The 16,849-nt window shown below is 39.6% G+C and overlaps 1 protein-coding gene across 2 annotated transcripts in view; it reads left to right on the top strand.

Annotated features, from left to right (window-relative positions):
- The first annotated feature begins 233 nt into the window (after window positions 1-233).
- Top2b (DNA topoisomerase II beta) overlaps window positions 234-16,849 on the top strand; it is a 70,036-nt gene continuing 53,420 nt past the window's right edge. For both annotated transcript variants that reach the window (XM_048355961.1, XM_048355960.1), the window contains exon 1: window positions 234-949. In XM_048355961.1, coding sequence (XP_048211918.1) covers window positions 884-949 — 66 coding nt within the window. In that variant the 5' untranslated portion in view covers window positions 234-883. The remainder of the gene's footprint in view (window positions 950-16,849) is intronic.

Raw genomic sequence — 16,849 nt, 5'->3', positions numbered from 1 at the left:
GCAAACCCCACAGACACACACACACAAACAAAAAAACCCCAAGTCTTCCTCTCGGTTGCTACCCGCAATGACGTTTTCCCCCCGGGTCCCGCCCCTCCGGGGGCCTGGAATTTTGGGATTGGCCGACGGGTGGCGGTGACAAGGCCCCGATTGGACAGCGGGAAACTGATTGACAGCGGGGGCGGCCGCCGCGCCCTCCCTCCTCCCGGGTGTGTGAGTGTGTGTGTATGTGTGCGCGTGTGTGAGTGTGTGTATGTGCGTGTGTGGTGTTATGCCGGACAAGAGGGAGGCGACCGTGGCGCCGGCGGCGGCGGCTCTGTTTATTGTCCCTCTCGGGGTGTGCGTGTGAGGAAGCCGGGGCTGAAGGGAGGCCATTAAGGCAGTTTTTCTGAGGCAGCGGCAGTGACCGCGGCGGCGGCTCCGGCGACCCGGGCGGCCGGCCTTGGCCGAGTGTGAGGCGGACCCGGAGCCTCCGCGTCCCCGCCACGTCTCGGCGCCCCGGCTCCGCGGCCGCCCTCGCGCGCCTCGGGCTCGGGCTCGGGTCCGGCTCGCTGCGGCTCCCGTGGGCGGGCGGGCGAGGAGGCGGCGCGGCGGCCCGGCCGCCGGCGGCTTTCGCTTCTCCCACCGCAGCCGCGGCGTTAGGCCCGGGCGACGCGGCCGCCGAGCCTCGAGTTTGAGGGAGGCGGGCGGCGGGGCCTCCTCGGCGGGTTTGGCTACACGACCGCACCGGGGCTGGGCGATGGGGCGCGGGGGCCGTCGCGGCTAGGAGCGCGCGGAGCCGAGCGGTCGGAGCGCGGAGCGGAGCGGCGGGCCCGGAGAGCCCCTTCCGGGGAGGCGGGAGCGGCAGCAGCGGCCTTGGCCCCAGCGAGCCGAAGGCACCGCCATGGCCAAGTCGGGCAGCGGCGGCGCGGGAGCCGGCGCGGGCGGCAACGGGGCGCTGACCTGGGTGGTGAGTGCGGGTCTCGGGGTGCGGGAGCCCGGCGGGGGGGGGTGCTGGGCGGGGGTCCCGCGGTCGCTTTGTTCGCGGGTCTCGGCGGGGGAGGAATTCCGCCGGGCGGGGGAAGGCGAAAGGAGGGAAACCCGGTCCGCGGACGGGGCGCCCCGTCGGGGCTGGTGCAGGCAGAACACCGCCCCCTCCTGCTCCTTTCTTTCTTCTCCTCGCCTCTCCGGAGGCTCGGGCTGCCAGAGAATAAAATGTGCACTTTGAAACTTTGGGGGGTGCAAACCGTGAACAGCCCTGGCGGCGCCGGCGGCCCGGCTGCGCCCCCTTCCCGCTCTCCCTCCCGCCGGAGCCTGGAGATGGGGGGGGGCGAGACCGAGGGGCGGGCATGCTGGTCTCAGCACTCTCTCTCCAAGTGTTCTCCCGAGACAGCAGCCGGGCCTCGCGGCGCGTGCATTCGGGATTGCCACCGGTCCTGACACGGTAGTCTCCGAAGGACACCCGGACGTGGCGGCGTCTCCTTCCATTGAAGGAACTCCTGCTCCCCCGAAGTTCTCATTCCCCAGGCCGTCCATCTGTCAGGGTGGGATTATGGAAAGAAGCGTTTACTGACGTCAGCAGGGCAGGTGAAAGAGGGTGGGGGCGGCGGGCGGGAGGAGAGGTTAGTCTGGGCTTAGTCTGGGGGGTGTGGAGTGTGAAAGGATTTGGTTCCTGCTGGGAAGTGCCAGAAGCCTCTGGGAGGGCTGTGGTGGTTGGATTCCCACGACCGATCGGTAATTCGCCCGCTTCTCCTTGGTTCGGCGTGGAGTTCAGAACAAGGTTATTTCCTGCACAAACCCCCAGTTCGTCCCACGGACGGGAGGTCCGGGGGAAAAGGAAAAGCATTACACTGTTCTGGGACTTGGGACAGCTAGCGCCTCCCACCACCACCCCCCGCCCCGCCTCCTGCGCCTTTTAAACACCCCTCAGGAACTTTCGCTTTGGCACTTTGTTCCTTAAGTCTTCATATTTTTCCTCTTTGTGTGATGTCAAGAGGAGTCTTGAGTAGCAGTTTGTGCGGGCTGGACAAGTACTACTTACAAAAAGTGTGCATTTTTTTTTAACTGTAAACAGCAGGAAAACATTTTGACCGTGATTTTGTTTTTTGTTTTTTAATTTGTGTGCCAGGGTACTGCCTTGCAAAGTCACTTGCCAAGCTCTTATTTTTTAGTCTCTCCAAATTTTGTATATTACTACAATAATGAAGTATAAAAAGTGTGATCGAAGAGGAAATGTTAGATTATAAACTAGGGATGAAAAGAATGATTTAAAAAAATTTGATGGCCCTTATCGCTGTTGCTAAAGTTAAACTTCTTAAAAATAGGGGCAGGTAGCCAGATGGCGCGGTGAGTTTTCACATACTCTTTGGAAATGTTGAGGCCTGGTGGTTATTTCTTCCAAGGACCTTATTCTATAGTGCTGAATGTTTTTGTTCTGAAAAATCCTGAAAGCAATGTTTTAATTTACTGTTACTTAACGTTGTAGATAATTTAATGACCACTTTTGCTTTTAAGCTCAATGTAGCATCAGAAATGTAGCAAAATTGGGAGAGTTTCATTCAACATTAGGAAAATCCATTTGAAAAATGGACTTATTGATTAAATTCATGAGACATTATGAAATGCAGCAAAATAAGGAAGTAAAAGTCACTTGATCTTATCTAGAAAGAATACTGTGCTGAATTAGAAGTTTATTAAAGTGATAATCATTCTGTAAGTTGTATTTCAAATTTGGTGCTCATTTGAAGTTACAATTAGCTGATTATGGGCTTTGAGGTCAGATTGGGATAGATTCAGATACTGTCTAAAACAATAGCAGGTGAACTTTTTTGCAAAGTCTTATCTTTCTACCTTTTTTAAAAATCATCTATCAGATAATGTTGCATTGAGAATTAAATGAGATAGCATGTAACTCAATGCAGGGCTTAATACTCATTGTTATTGGTGAAGTATAACAAAGTCATACTCAGGCATAATTATTTGCCTGTCTTTACTTGGGTAAAAATTAATTTACCTTGGCAAGAGTTTCAGGTCTTTATTGCAATGTCATGTATTTTGGAAGAGGGGCAACTTTGCATTATTGAAAATAGTCTTATGTTGCTACCTATTTGTAAATAGTACAAAGAAATAAAAATGAAATTAATTCCTGGCACCTTCCTTCTTTCTTCTGGGTGAAGGATTGTGTTCTGTGGTACTGTTATTAACTTCTGTTGGGATGCATGCCAGCATGTGTTGTTAATATTGTCATTGTGCAAAAGATTACCTTTCAGTGTCAGAAACCACAAAGTGGTTTAATATTGGCATTAATTTCTCCTTTTAATAATTTACTTGATTTGCAATATGTTAACCAGAACTACCTGGAAAAAAAGAGAAACATTGTAAACACGATAAACAATTTAAAGTTGACTATTGTCACTTTAAAGACTTCTTCAGTTTCTTGAATTCTTATTGTAAGATATTCAATTAAGACATAGCAGTCTGTTTCATTCTGTGTTTTATCATTAAGAAATTTGTGAAAAGATCAGAATAGAGTTATACTTCATCTCTTTTTCCTAGTAATACTCTTAACTTTGCAGATTAACATTAGCTATCTCCAAAAGTGGTAGCTAGAATAGTAGAATGAGTCTCTGTCATAGAGCTTCAATAATTAATCCACTCAAGTACATCTTAGAATTATATCACATTGTCTGTAAATATTTTAATACCTGTTTTTTGAATTTCTCCTTTTATAAACACTATATTAAAACAAGCATCACTGAAGTATGTAATACATTTTTTTCCTTTTTCTTAGCATGTATTGTACAAGGGGGGAGGGTATATAATTGTGACTTTTCACACATAAAAATATATCCTGATCAACCTTACTTCCTCTTCTATACACCAGTTAAAAAAAAAAACTCCAACAAGTTTCATTATTTTCATACATGCAAATAAATTTTGCTGACTATATTCATCCTCATTTGTCCTTTTCATTAGCTTTCCCTCCTCTAGTTACTGGGCAACCCCTGAATCTGAGCCTGTTCAAAGTTTATTGTCATTCTATTTTTTGAAGTGTGCACTAATTTTACCAGGGGGTTTCACTACGGTATTTCAGACATGCATGTATTATGTTTTGTCAGAATAATCTTCTTTCTTGTTTCTCTTCCTCCACTTTCCAAACCTCGATTGATCAGCAACTCTCATGAAGGCGCCTTATGCTGCCTTCATACATAGTTGTACTGTATTTCAAAATTATTCACCCCTCATCTTTTCCCTTTTCCCTCATCCTCCTACCTAATCCCGTAGTTAAAACTATGTTCTATGAGCCTGATGTGTATGTGTGGATATGTGTATGTGTGGATATATGTATGTGGGTGTACACATTGCATGTAACATTGCACATCATCTATTGTACACATACAGAATACATATAACATAGGCATATTTACATACATGTACTTACCTGTTTACATATTCATGAATATATCTTTGAGGTCTGGCTTTCACATATTAGTGAAAATATAGTAACATACTTGGAATATTTTAGAAACATAGTAACATACTATGAATATTTTACCTTTTTTTACTGTGAATATTTCCAATTGAAAAACATGACTGTTTAAATGTTACTTAAAAGTTTGTTTTAAGAACCTTTTAAAAGAAATTTGTTATTGCAAGCTTACATTCTTCAGCCAGATTTTCACAAACTGTGCTCCTACTTGATTTCCTGGAGTGCCCATAGGTTCATCTCTTCAATAGTTCTACACTTGTTTTTGTCACTTTTCCCCTAGTCTTTACCTTTCATCAGGAATGTTTCTTTTCTTTAGCAATTGAAATTTTAACAAACGCTCTTCAAGGCTTTTTTGTTTTTGGCCAGTCCTGGGGCTTGGACTCAGGGCCTGAGCACTGTCCCTGGCTTCTTCTTGCTCAAGGCTAGCACTCTGCCACTTGAGCCACAGCACCACTTTTGGCCGTTTTCTGTATATATGTGGTGCTGGGGAATCGAACCCAGGGCCTCATGTATACGAGGCAAGCACTCTTGCCACTAGGCCATATCCCCAGCCACAAGGCTTTTTTTAAAATAAGAGTTATTACTTCTATAAAATCTATGTCTTTTTATGTAACTTTCATGTATGGCAATTTTGCCCTTACAACACTATTATAAACTCCTGAAATCAGATACCATGTATTTTCCTGGCTTATATCTTTTATGGTATGTAGCAAAGATCTGGATCCATAATCCAAACTTATTTAGTGCTATCAAATTCAATAATTGACATAGTAACTTTCTGAAATCTTTTATCATTAGTGTGAAGGTAGTTAGTAGCAATGTAGATGCGCCTTCTCAAGCAAAAATAATAGTAATATTTAGAAATACTTTCTATAAATTGTGAACTTTTCTGAATAGAAATAAATTTGTTCACCTGTAATTTCAGGTCCATGTTAGTCACTAAGGTGGTGAAACTGTTGCATTTTAGTAACTATACTTAAAAAACAAGCCTCTTGTGTATTTTTTCCCATAATAGGACTAGAGCCTTCCTTTTGAAAGGGTAAATAATTGCAAAGAAAGAAGTAGGGACTTAGAGACAAGTTACAAACCCTTATACACATGACTAAGGGAAAAGTGAGATTTAAACTAGTCTTGTGTTCTTCACCACCAGTTGCATTCTTGCTTAAAAAAACATTAAAAAACAAAACTTTTGTATTCTGATGTGACAGAATAGAGATTTCTAGGTTATGCCTATCATTTCTACAAACCTTTTACTTTGTCATAAAAATTAAGAAGCGTTATTTCCTTTGCAGATTATACATATGTAGTACAGCATAATAGTAAGGGTGTGGACTATGAAATACGGTCACCTGGTTTTGTCATTCTTCCAGTACCACTTTGTTAGATTTGAGTATGCACCTAACTCCTCTAGACCTCAGTTATGTCTTCTAGACAGAGGGTATCAGAATCACAATATCTACTTCATGGAGCTCTTATTTAAGGATTACTTGCCACTATCTATATAATTCTCATTGTGCTTGGCACATAATAGCTTGTATTATGTGGTAAATTCAGTGGTAAGTATTTTCATATCTTTTATCTTAGAGGAAACTTTTTCACAGTTGAAATTTAGGCATTCTTGAATATAAAATGTCCCCTATTTTCCACTTCTTTTCTTGTCCTTTGGTTTGGGAGGGCATTTCTGGAAGAGTATTGATAAATAGAGGACTTATATGTTGTTTTTTAGTTTGTTTAAAGGTGAGTGGAAAACATGGCCCATCAACATTTTTTGATGAGATATGGCTAAAATGAATGTCAAGGGTTGACAACCTTGAGAGAGAAAAGAAAAGGTAGTGGATGTTACAAAAGGTAAAGTCGATGAGATTGTCCTCAAAGTAAGTGTTCCCAGAGAAGTGGTTTGTGGTCCCCATTCTTGTTTTTGTTTGCTCAGTAATGATTTTTATATGCTTACTGCTTGTATGAATGAGTGGCTTAGTCCTTTTTAAGTACCAGAGACCATCTCCTTTCTCTGAAACAATGTGTTCTCTACAGAAAGATAAAAATTGGGAGAATTGGGAGTGATTGTGCCAAATTGCTTTATTTCAGGTAACTGTGAAGACAAGAACCTTTTAAAAAAATATTTTTCTTAGGGCGGATTAAAAAAATATTGAGGTCAGGTGCCAGTAGTTCATGACTATAATCCTAGCTACTCAGGAGGCTAAGATCAGAGGATCAAGGTCCAAAGCCAGCCAAGCAACAAAGTCTCTGAGATCTTATTTCCAATTAACCACAAAAAGACCAAAGTAGATGTGTGACTCAAGTGGTAGAGTGTTAGCCTTGGGCACAAAAACACAGGCCTAGAATTCAAGCCTTAGGACAGGCAAAAAATAAGTCATAAACACTTGGTCTAAATATTTCTAAATTTCAAGTTAGCAATGTTGCAAGTGTAGAAAATAGGACTATAATAGATGACTATTTTTAAGTGATAGGTATGTATGTGTATATGCATTATAATATGTAACAACATATATAGTATACATTGCATATTATATATTGTATATAAGCCTATAATAATGTATAATAAAAACCTATAATAAATGTAACATATCCTAATATATAATAGTATAAAATATAATGTGTTGTATGTATTATGGTTTTATAAAACAATGTACTAGCATTTGGATTGGCCTAGAGGTTGCTAAGGTGGTTCTCTACTACTTGAGCCATGTCTCCAACACTGCTTTTTACTGGATATTTTAGAGATCGAATCTAGGGAAATTTTCTGCCTGGGCTGTCTTCAAACTACTATCCTCTACCTCTCAGCCTTCTGAATAAGATTACAAGTGTGAGCCACCAGCACCCAGCTAATTTTTGGTCACTTTCCATAATTTAAAAAAATTCCCAGGCTGGGAATATGGCTTACTGGCAAGAGTGCTTGCCTAGTATACATGAAGCCCTGGGTTCGATTCCTCAGCACCACATACATAGAAAATGGCCAGAAGTGGCACTGTGGCTTAAGTTGGCAGAGTGCTAGCCTTGAGCAAAAAAGAAGCTAGGGACAGCTTTCAGGCCCTGAGTTTAAGCCCCATGACTGAAAAAAAAAAATCCCAATAATATTTTGTATCACTTGAGAGTTAGCTTTTAATTTTTATTTTGTTAGGCTGGGCTTAGGGGCCCACATTGCTTGAGAGGCAACCAGGGGAACATGTTTCCTCTGTAGCCTGGGTAAAAAGGTCTTGAGACCCGCATCTCAACCAGTGGCAGAAGGAGGTGGTCAATGGAGAAGCACAAGTTAGATGCTAGCCACACTCTGGCATAAAGTGAGACCCTACTTAAAAATAACCATTGCAGCCAGGCGCTGGTGGCTAATCCTAGCTACTCAGGAGGCTGAGATCTAAGGAATGGGGTATGAAGCCAGCCAGGGCAGGAAAATTGTGAGAATCTTCTCTCCAATTAACTACAGGTAAAAAAGCTGGAAGCAGCACTGTGGCTCAAGTGGTAGTATCCTAGCCTTGAGCAAAGAAGCTCAGTGACTCAACAGAGGATCACAAGAGCCCAATAGCTATACCCTTATGATCCCATAAGATGATGCTAAGTGAAATGAACTCCATTTTATGAAAATGATTGTTATATCAGAGTTGAAACTACTTTCAACATCCCATGTGTATCTGTAGTTTCTACTATTGATGATGTTCGTGTATCACCTTCTTGTGATTGTATCTACACTATCTCTGTAATCTTATCTGAGTGTATGGGAAACAGTGTGTACTGGTATTAGAATTAGGAAATTCAAAGGGAATACCAAAATTGAGAGACAAAGGGTAAAATACGAGAAACAACAACAAAAGCAATACTTGCAAAACTGTTTGGTGTAAGTGAACTGAACACCTCAAGGGGGGACAGGGGGAGGGGGGAGGGGGGTATGAGGGACAAGGTAACAAACAGTATAAGAAATGTAACCAATGCCTAACGTGTGAAACTGTAACCTCTCTGTACATCAGTTTTATAATAAAAACTTAAAAAAAAAAAAAAGAAGCTCAGTGACTGTCCCGGGCCCAGAGTTCTAGCCCCAGGATGGACCAAAATAAATAACCACCGCACAAAAGGGGCTGGAAGAATGGTTCAAGTGGTAGAGCCACCTGCCTAGCAAGCAGAAGCGTTGAGTTCTATCCTCAGTACTACTAAAAAAAAATCAAGTCATTGAGGTCATCATAAATATGAATAGATAACAAAAAACAATTGGAAACAACTCTTAGTTATATATAAGATACATATCCTACTATGATTTAGTTTATGTTTTCATTGTTTTAAAATTTATATAGGAATGAAAATGTTGCCTTGATTTCTTAGATTCCAGTATAATTGGATGCTGGAGTTATTTTTTGCTATGCATAGTTTGGTGATTTGTCAATCTTATTTCAGTCAGTGAAGTAAATTACAGATAAATAGTAAATTTTAATTCAGTCTAAATATATACTTAGCATTACTCAGAACGCTCTTGGTAGTTGATTACTTTTAAAGACAAATTGTTAACTGAATATGTGTGTAGGTGTATATGTGTGTGTGCGAGTGTGTACTGATTGAACCCAGAACCTCAGCATGCTAGGCAAGCAGTCTATCACTTGAGCCAATTAAAAAATGGTTAATTTTTATTGAAAGTGCAATGCTGAATATAATTACTGTTGAATACGATAGTGTATTATTATGAACATAGAATAAGAAAAGATTAAAAGATCCATTATTTTTGTCGAAAATGAACATAATTCTCTTACCTTAAAGATACCAAATATATACCACTTTTTAAAATCTCTGGTAATTGAGAGTGCCTTTTGACAAACTTGTAGATAAAAGTTTGCTAGTCTGTGTTTGTCCAAGCTGACTTCCTGTTATGTTTTCTGAATATTGTTTCACAACTGATAAAACTGAGGAGCTATTCAGTGAAGCCTTTTTAAATTGTTGCTGTTGTGAAGAAATTGAAATAATGATAATGGCTAGAGAAAAGGTACAAAATATATTTTTCATTTAACTTCTGTCTTCTAAGTCCAAGGTTGTTTATATCTATGGGGTAGCAAATCCCATTAACTAGGAGAATCTGTCACTTCCCTTCCTCCTACCTCCCACCTCTTAACCCTAGATTTTGATTTTTAGAAGTCTGGCCATTACTCAGGACATCTTTCTGCTAATATGTAGAAGCTGAAAGAGACCATTATTCCCTATTTCTGTTAGATGTTTCCAAGGGAGAATTTCATGTGTTGGCTGTGAATGAACCTGTGAACAGTGTAAAAAACTATGGTTTGTGGAGAATATGATTAAAAAAGACAAGTCTGACTGAAGTGTTACTTTCTATTCTGCCAAGGCTGGTAGTCTTACTTATTTTGGTTTTATTTACCTTTTTTGCCTAGATTTCTAGTGAGAAAATTGAAGGTGCAGAAGTAATAGGTAGATATAAACCATACCTTTAGAAAAGCATATCTTCAGTTTTATTCTAGCTTAATTAGTTTCAACAGAGATTTATTAATAACCTTTTAACATATTATTTTGTGTATTCATTATAGAAGATTAGAAAACAAATATTTGATCCATATTTCTTCTTTCTATAGATAATTTTAAATTGTTATTTCTTTGAGAATATCCAGATTCTTCCTATGCATGCATATGTTATACATAATTTTTTTTTTCTGATGAAAATCAGGTAAATTAAGCTGGGCACTGGTGGCTCATGTCTGTAATCCTAGCTACTCAATAGACTGAGATCTGAGGATCTCGATTCGAAGCCAACCTGGGCAGTAAAGGCCCCATGAGACTCTTACCTCCAATAAACTACTCAAAAAAGCTGGAAGTGGTGCTGTGGCTCAAGTGGTAGAGTGCTAGCCTTGAGCACAAAGAGGCTCAGGGACAGAGCCTAGGCCCTAAGTTCAAGCCCCAAGACCAGCCAAAAAAATTATATTTTACATTAAAGTATGTTATTTATATATTTTATAATATATAAATTATTCAACATATTTATATAAAATGAACTAATACAGTTTTTTTAACCTACTAAGCAAAAATACTCAGTTATCTGTACTAATGTAAATTTATATAAAAGTCTGTGGATAGAAGAAGAATCTTGTTCAACACAAATATTTTTCAATATAATTAAAATATTTAACTATAAACTATCCACATTTAAACATTTATATCAAGTTATAGAACTTATTTTAATATAATAATTGTCAATTTGAAATAGATGACCTTAAAACAGCTGATTTATTGTATGATTTGATAAACATGTGTCCATTAGTGCTTTTTATTACTTTATTTATTTATTTATTTTTTCTCAAATTTTTATTATCAAACTGATGTACAGAGAGGTTACAGTTTCATACATTGGGCATTGGATACATTTCTTGTACTGTTTGTTACCTTGTTCCTCATGTTGTACTGTTTGTTACCTTGTTCCTCATGCCCCCCTCCCTCCCCCCCTTTCCCTCCCCGCCCCAGATGTTCAGTTCACTTACACCAAACAGTTTTTTGTTTTTTTTTGGCCAGTCCTGGGCCTTGGACTCAGGGCCTGAGCACTGTCCCTGGCTTCTTCCCGCTCAAGGCTAGCACTCTGCCACTTGAGCCACAGCGCCGCTTCTGACCGTTTTCTGTATATGTGGTGCTGGGGAATCGAACCTAGGGCCTCGTGTATCCGAGGCAGGCACTCTTGCCACTAGGCTATATCCCCAGCCCTTTTTATTACTTTAAATAGACAGGGTGGGGGGTTGGGGAGGAGGAAAGATGGGAGAAAAATGAGGAAGGAGTTAATAAGCTTGACAAGAAATGTACTCGCTACCTAACGTATATAACTGTAACCCCTCTGTACTTCACCTTGACAATAAAAATTTTAAAAAACTAAATTATCTCTTTATTTTTCTTCTAACACCTGTTTTGGGTTATTGACCACATTTATTTAATAATATTTATGTATTCTTCTTAGGGAAAACTGAGGGGTAATTAGATGACAAACTACATTTCACTTAGGATATTTAAGTTGCTTTTAAGAATATGTAAAATTTACTGTTTTAACTTTTTTTTTTTGTGTGTGTGTGTGTGTGTGCTAGAATTGGCACTTAAACTCAGGGCCAGGGCATTTCCCCTTAGCTTTTTGCCCAATGCTGGTGCTCTAGCACTTCAGCCACAGCTCCACTTCTAGCATTTTGCTGGTTAATTGGAGATTAGAGTCTCACAGATTTTCCTGCCCAGGCTGCTTTGGAACCAAGATCCTCAGATCCTAACCTCTTGAGTAACCTGGATTACAGACATGAGCCACTAGCTTGGTCCTGGCCCTTAGACTCAGGGCCTGAGCACTGTCCCTGGCTTCTTCTTGCTCAAGGCTAGCACTCTGCCACTTGAGCCACAGCGCCACTTCTGGCTGTTTTCTATATATGTGGTGCTGGGGAATTGAACCCAGGGATTCATGTATATGAGGCAAACACTCTTCCTATTAGGCCACATTCCCAGTCCTTGAAGTGTATTTTTAATTGTAAAGTTTAGTAGTATTAAGATATGCAATAATTGTACATTATACCTTTAGTACTATTTTATTTTTCAAAATGAATATGAATCCTTCCATTCTTTCCACCTAGCCCTTGTTAACCACATTTCCGATTTCTGTTTCTATGACTTTGGCCATATTAGATACTTTATATAAGTGGAATCATGAAGGTTACTGTTTGTGGCTGGCTTATTTTTCTTGCCATAATGTTCTTAAGATCATATTGGTGTATCCTGTGACAGAATTTCATCTTTAAAGATGCAGTGTATTCCCTTTTTCTGTATACTACATTTACTTTCCATTGTGAAAGTTTGTACGACTGTGAATTTTTGGAAGAACTTCTGTATTGTGTTCTATAATAGCTACAGCATCTTATGTTCTTATCAACAGTGCACAAGGGTTCTGATTTCTCCACATTCTCACTTATCTTGTTATTTTATGAGTTGGTGTCTTTTAGCTTTTTAAAAAATATTATTTAATGATGTTGGGGCTCCTTTTCATTAGTTTGATGGCCATTTGTATATGTTATTTTGAATATTGCCTATTCAAGTCTTTTGTCCACTTCTAAAAAAATGTGGTTGTTCTGCTTTTGAAGTATAGAAGCTTCTCGTTTCTCTTGGATATTAATCCTTTCCATGATTGCAGATTGTTTCTCTCATTCTGTGGCAAGAAAGGTCCGTGGCTTCGTGTTCTGTCTGTTCTTATGTGCTGCTGAATTGGGTTTGCAAGTGCTTTCTTTGAATTTTTGTATCGATATTTGTTAGTCTATAGTTTAATTATTGTATTTTTTGTAGTTTTGGTGTCAGAAATATTGGCATTATTGAATGATTCTGGAAGTGTTTCTCTGCTTGTTCTGTTTTTTCTTTGCATTTTTTAAGAGTATAAACAGGACTAGTGTTAATTCTTTTAATACTATATAGAGTATTTCCAGTGATCCCAGTTGGTCCTGGATGGGAGGTTTTGATTACTGCTTACCTCTCTTAGTTAAATCTTTGTACTTATAGGGGTGTATTTAGATTTTTTTCTTTGTTGTTAAGACTAGGTAGCTTTATTTTTCTAGGGATTTATTAATTTCTTGCAACTTTTTTTTTGCATTACTGTGTTTGAACTCAGGGATTTGTGTACTTTACTACTTGAGGCATGCTTCCAGTTTTGCTGTTTTTTTTTTTTTATCAGATAGGGTCTTGTGTTTTTGCCTGGGGTGGTTGTGGACCACATTCCTTCTACCTGTGTCTCATGTGTGGCAGGGATTACAGTTGTGAACCACCATACTGAGCCTATTTATTAAGATGGGGGTACTTACCTGACTTTTAACCCAGGCTGCTTTCTAACTGCAGTCCTCCCAACCTGTACCTACTGAATAGCTAGGATTACAGGTGTCAGTTACTGTAACCTAGATATTATTCAGTACTTTTAGGTTATCCAACGTGTTGGCATATAAGTGATAGTTTAATTCTTTCATAAAATCATTTGTTTAGCTGATACTGGGCTTGAACTCAGCCTTGCACTCTCATTTAGCTCATGGCAGGCACTCCACCACTTGAGCCACAAAACTCTAGTCCAGCTGTTTTGTTGATTTGTTGGAGATAATCTCTGACTTTTTTACCTGGACTGGCTTCAAACTGTGATCCTCAGATCTTAGCATCCTGGGTAGCTGGAATTACAGGTGTGTACCACTGGTGATACCTAGCACACATCCCTTTAATTCTGTGATGTGACTCGCGATGTTCCCTCTTCGGTTTTTATTTTAGCTGAGTCTTTAAGAAAGAAAAAAAAAATTTGGTTTAACTGTTTTGAAATGTTTTATCTCTGTAATCTTTAGTATTTCCTTCCTTTTGCTAATTTTAAGTTTAGTTTTTTCTTAGTTCCTTAAAGTGTAAAGTTGTTAGAAATTTTCATTTTTTAAATATTAAGTGCAATACGTTCAATTGCACTCAATATGTGTTTGTTTTCACTTATCTCCACATATTTTTCTAAGTTTCCTTCTGATTTTATTTGAGTTGCTCCTGGCCTGATATTTCTTGAGGCTTTTTCAATCACAGCTGGCACTCCATTTTAGCCTCACCTCCAGACTGGCTTTTTGCTGAGGAGAGATGAGTCTCTCTAGGCTGGGAATTTGGCTTAGTGGAAGAGTACACTTGTCTAACATGCATGAAGACCTGGGTTTGATTCCTCAGTACCACATAACTAGAAAAAGCCAGAAGTGGCGCTGTGTATCAAGTGGTAGAATGCTAGCCTTGAGCAAAAGAAGCTCAGGGACAGTGTCCAGGCCCTGAGGTTAAGCCCCAGGACTGGCAAAAACAAACAAACAACCACCAACCTGTGGCTCTGTTTTTTTCCTTTGACTTCCTTCTTCTCCCCTCTTCCCTCTCCTTTCCCTTCCCTCTTCTCTCCCTTTGCTCCCTCCTTTTCCTTTTCTCCTTTCTATCCTTCTCTTCTTTCTTTTCCTTCTGGTAATCAGTGTTGAACTCAATGACATTGAGCTTGCTTGGCTTGTTTGCTTAGCTGGCTCAGCTGGAGCTCTTTTGCTAGACTCACACCTCCAGCCTAGTTTTATTTTGGAGATGGAGTCTTAAGTTTGTTTGTTTGTTTTCTGCCCAAGCTGGCATTGAACTTTTATCCTCCAAGTCTGACTCTTCAGTAGTTGGGATTATCGACAGGAGCTGCTGTCACTTTGCTCACCAGCATTTCTTCATGGATAAGCCTGGTGGTTTTGACTCTGGAGGTCTGAATTTTTCTTTGTTTTTTGAAGAGCAATTTTGCTAGATATAATATTCTTGGTTGGTAGTTCTCAGAGTATATCATCCTACTCCCCTCTTGTCTGAAAGGCTTCTGCTTAGTATTTTGCTGATAACCTAATAAAAGCCCTAGTATACAATGATTTGCTTTTCTCTTGTTTCAGGATTCTTTCCTTTGTGACTTTTGACAGTTTGTGTCTTCATTATAAAAACCTTTAAATTTGTCCTTGTTTAAATTAAGTTTCTTGAATTTATATGTTTCTCTCCTTACATTTGGAAAGTTTTCAGCCCCTAGGTAATGGTTCAAGTAGATTCTTTCCCCCCTTTATTAGCAAATATCAATTGGAGTTTATGATATTTTCATACACGTACATAATGCATTTAAACCAACTTAGTGCCTTTGATTACTCTCTTTTGGTTGTACTAGGGTTTTGAACTTATGGCCTTGCATTTGTTGGGCAGGTGCTGACCACCAATAGCCACATCCCCACGTCTTTTTGCTGAGATAAAGGCTTGTACATTTATGTATGTATGTATTGGTCTGGTTAATGACCTTTCTACTTATACCTCCTACATAGATGAGGTGACAGGCATGCACCATCATGTACTGATTTTTGCAGGTTAAAATGGAAGTTTCCCAAACCTTTTGTCTGGGCTAGCCTCAAATTGTGATCCCTCAGATCTTCACTACCTGAGTAGCTACTTTGCCTGGCCCTTTACTACTCTTTATGACTCATCTCCCCTCCTCTTTCAAACAGGCTCTTTACCTATTCCTCTCTTTCTTCTTCTTTGAGATGTTTACAATGTGTATGTTTGGTTGAACATAAACTGTAAGTTGTTTAGGCATTCATTAGTTTTCTTCTTTTTTCATTTTGATCCTTTGCTTTTGAAATTTCTATCTTCAAATTTTATATCCATGTACCAATATCTAGATAAAGATCTGTCTATCTATCTATCTATCTATCTATCTATCTATCTATCTATCTATCTATCTATCTATTTTCTTTTGCCAGGCTAGATCTGCTGTTGAGTCAGTTCTAGTATATTTTCAATTGCTTTATTATTCAGTTTCAGAAATAACATTTGATTTTCATTGCTTTTGTTTTTCTCATTTTGCTTGCACATTGTTTTACTGATGTTATTGTTTAGTGGTCTATCTGTGCTCATTTAATTTGCTGAGCATTGTTATGATAGTTGTTTTGGATTCTTTGTCAGGAAATTCATGTATCTCCATTTCCTTAGGGTCATTTTCTGGAGTTTGAATGTGTTCTTTTGAATAATTCATGTTTCCCTATTTCTTTGTATGTCTTGTAATTGTTAGGACTAGCTAGAAAACCTGGAGACTTTCTATGGATGTATCCTCCCTCTATGGGCTCTTGAAGAGGTTTGCCTATATCTTCTCAGGAGTATTCCAGTGTTCCTCATACTGTTCCCTCCCTCCTTTCCTCCCTCTCTCCTTCCCTCCCTCTTTCCCTCTCTCCTTTCCTCTCCCCTCCCTTCCTCCCTTCTTCCCTCCCTCCCTTCCTCCCCCCCCTCTCTCACACATAACTCTATCATGCTATAAGTTATGGAATTGGAGCTCCACCTAGTGCCTATATCTTGTACTGCATTCTATGGGTGCTATACTAAATCATGTTGATTTCCTTTGTTCTCAATGGTTCCCAATACAGTGTCCTATTATACCATTGCTTAAATTCAGATATCAGAAACCAGTTCCTAGGGAAGTATGTCTCATGATTTTTCATTGGAAGTACATTCTATGTCTTTTTCTCCATAGTCAGAGAAGTTGGAAGCTAGATGTTTCCTCCCTGTCTTGCTTTGCTGAAGTGTTGTAGGGATTAAAGACTCATATACTCACGTGTTTTCTCGATTTCTCATAAAGGCAGGCAGTTCATATATAGTTGTTTAACACATGTTTCAAACTTGTTGGCTTACATTTTCTAGTTTTTCAAATATTGTCTTCACAAGAATGACCAACTTTTCAAATGGTCATATCAAACACATTTTCAAATGGTCCATATCAAACACTTTTTCTTGTATTATTTGGAATGGATATACAAAAAGCAAAAGATGGTAACTGCAAGGAGGATGTGTAAAATGTGGGAACTTTTAAAACCACCCAATATATTCACTAATAAATTT

This window comes from Perognathus longimembris, chromosome 10, assembly GCF_023159225.1.
Source record: "Perognathus longimembris pacificus isolate PPM17 chromosome 10, ASM2315922v1, whole genome shotgun sequence".
NCBI lineage: Eukaryota > Metazoa > Chordata > Mammalia > Rodentia > Heteromyidae > Perognathus > Perognathus longimembris.
Note: the sequence above shows the minus strand (reverse complement) of the source record. Positions and strands in the feature narration are given on the sequence as shown.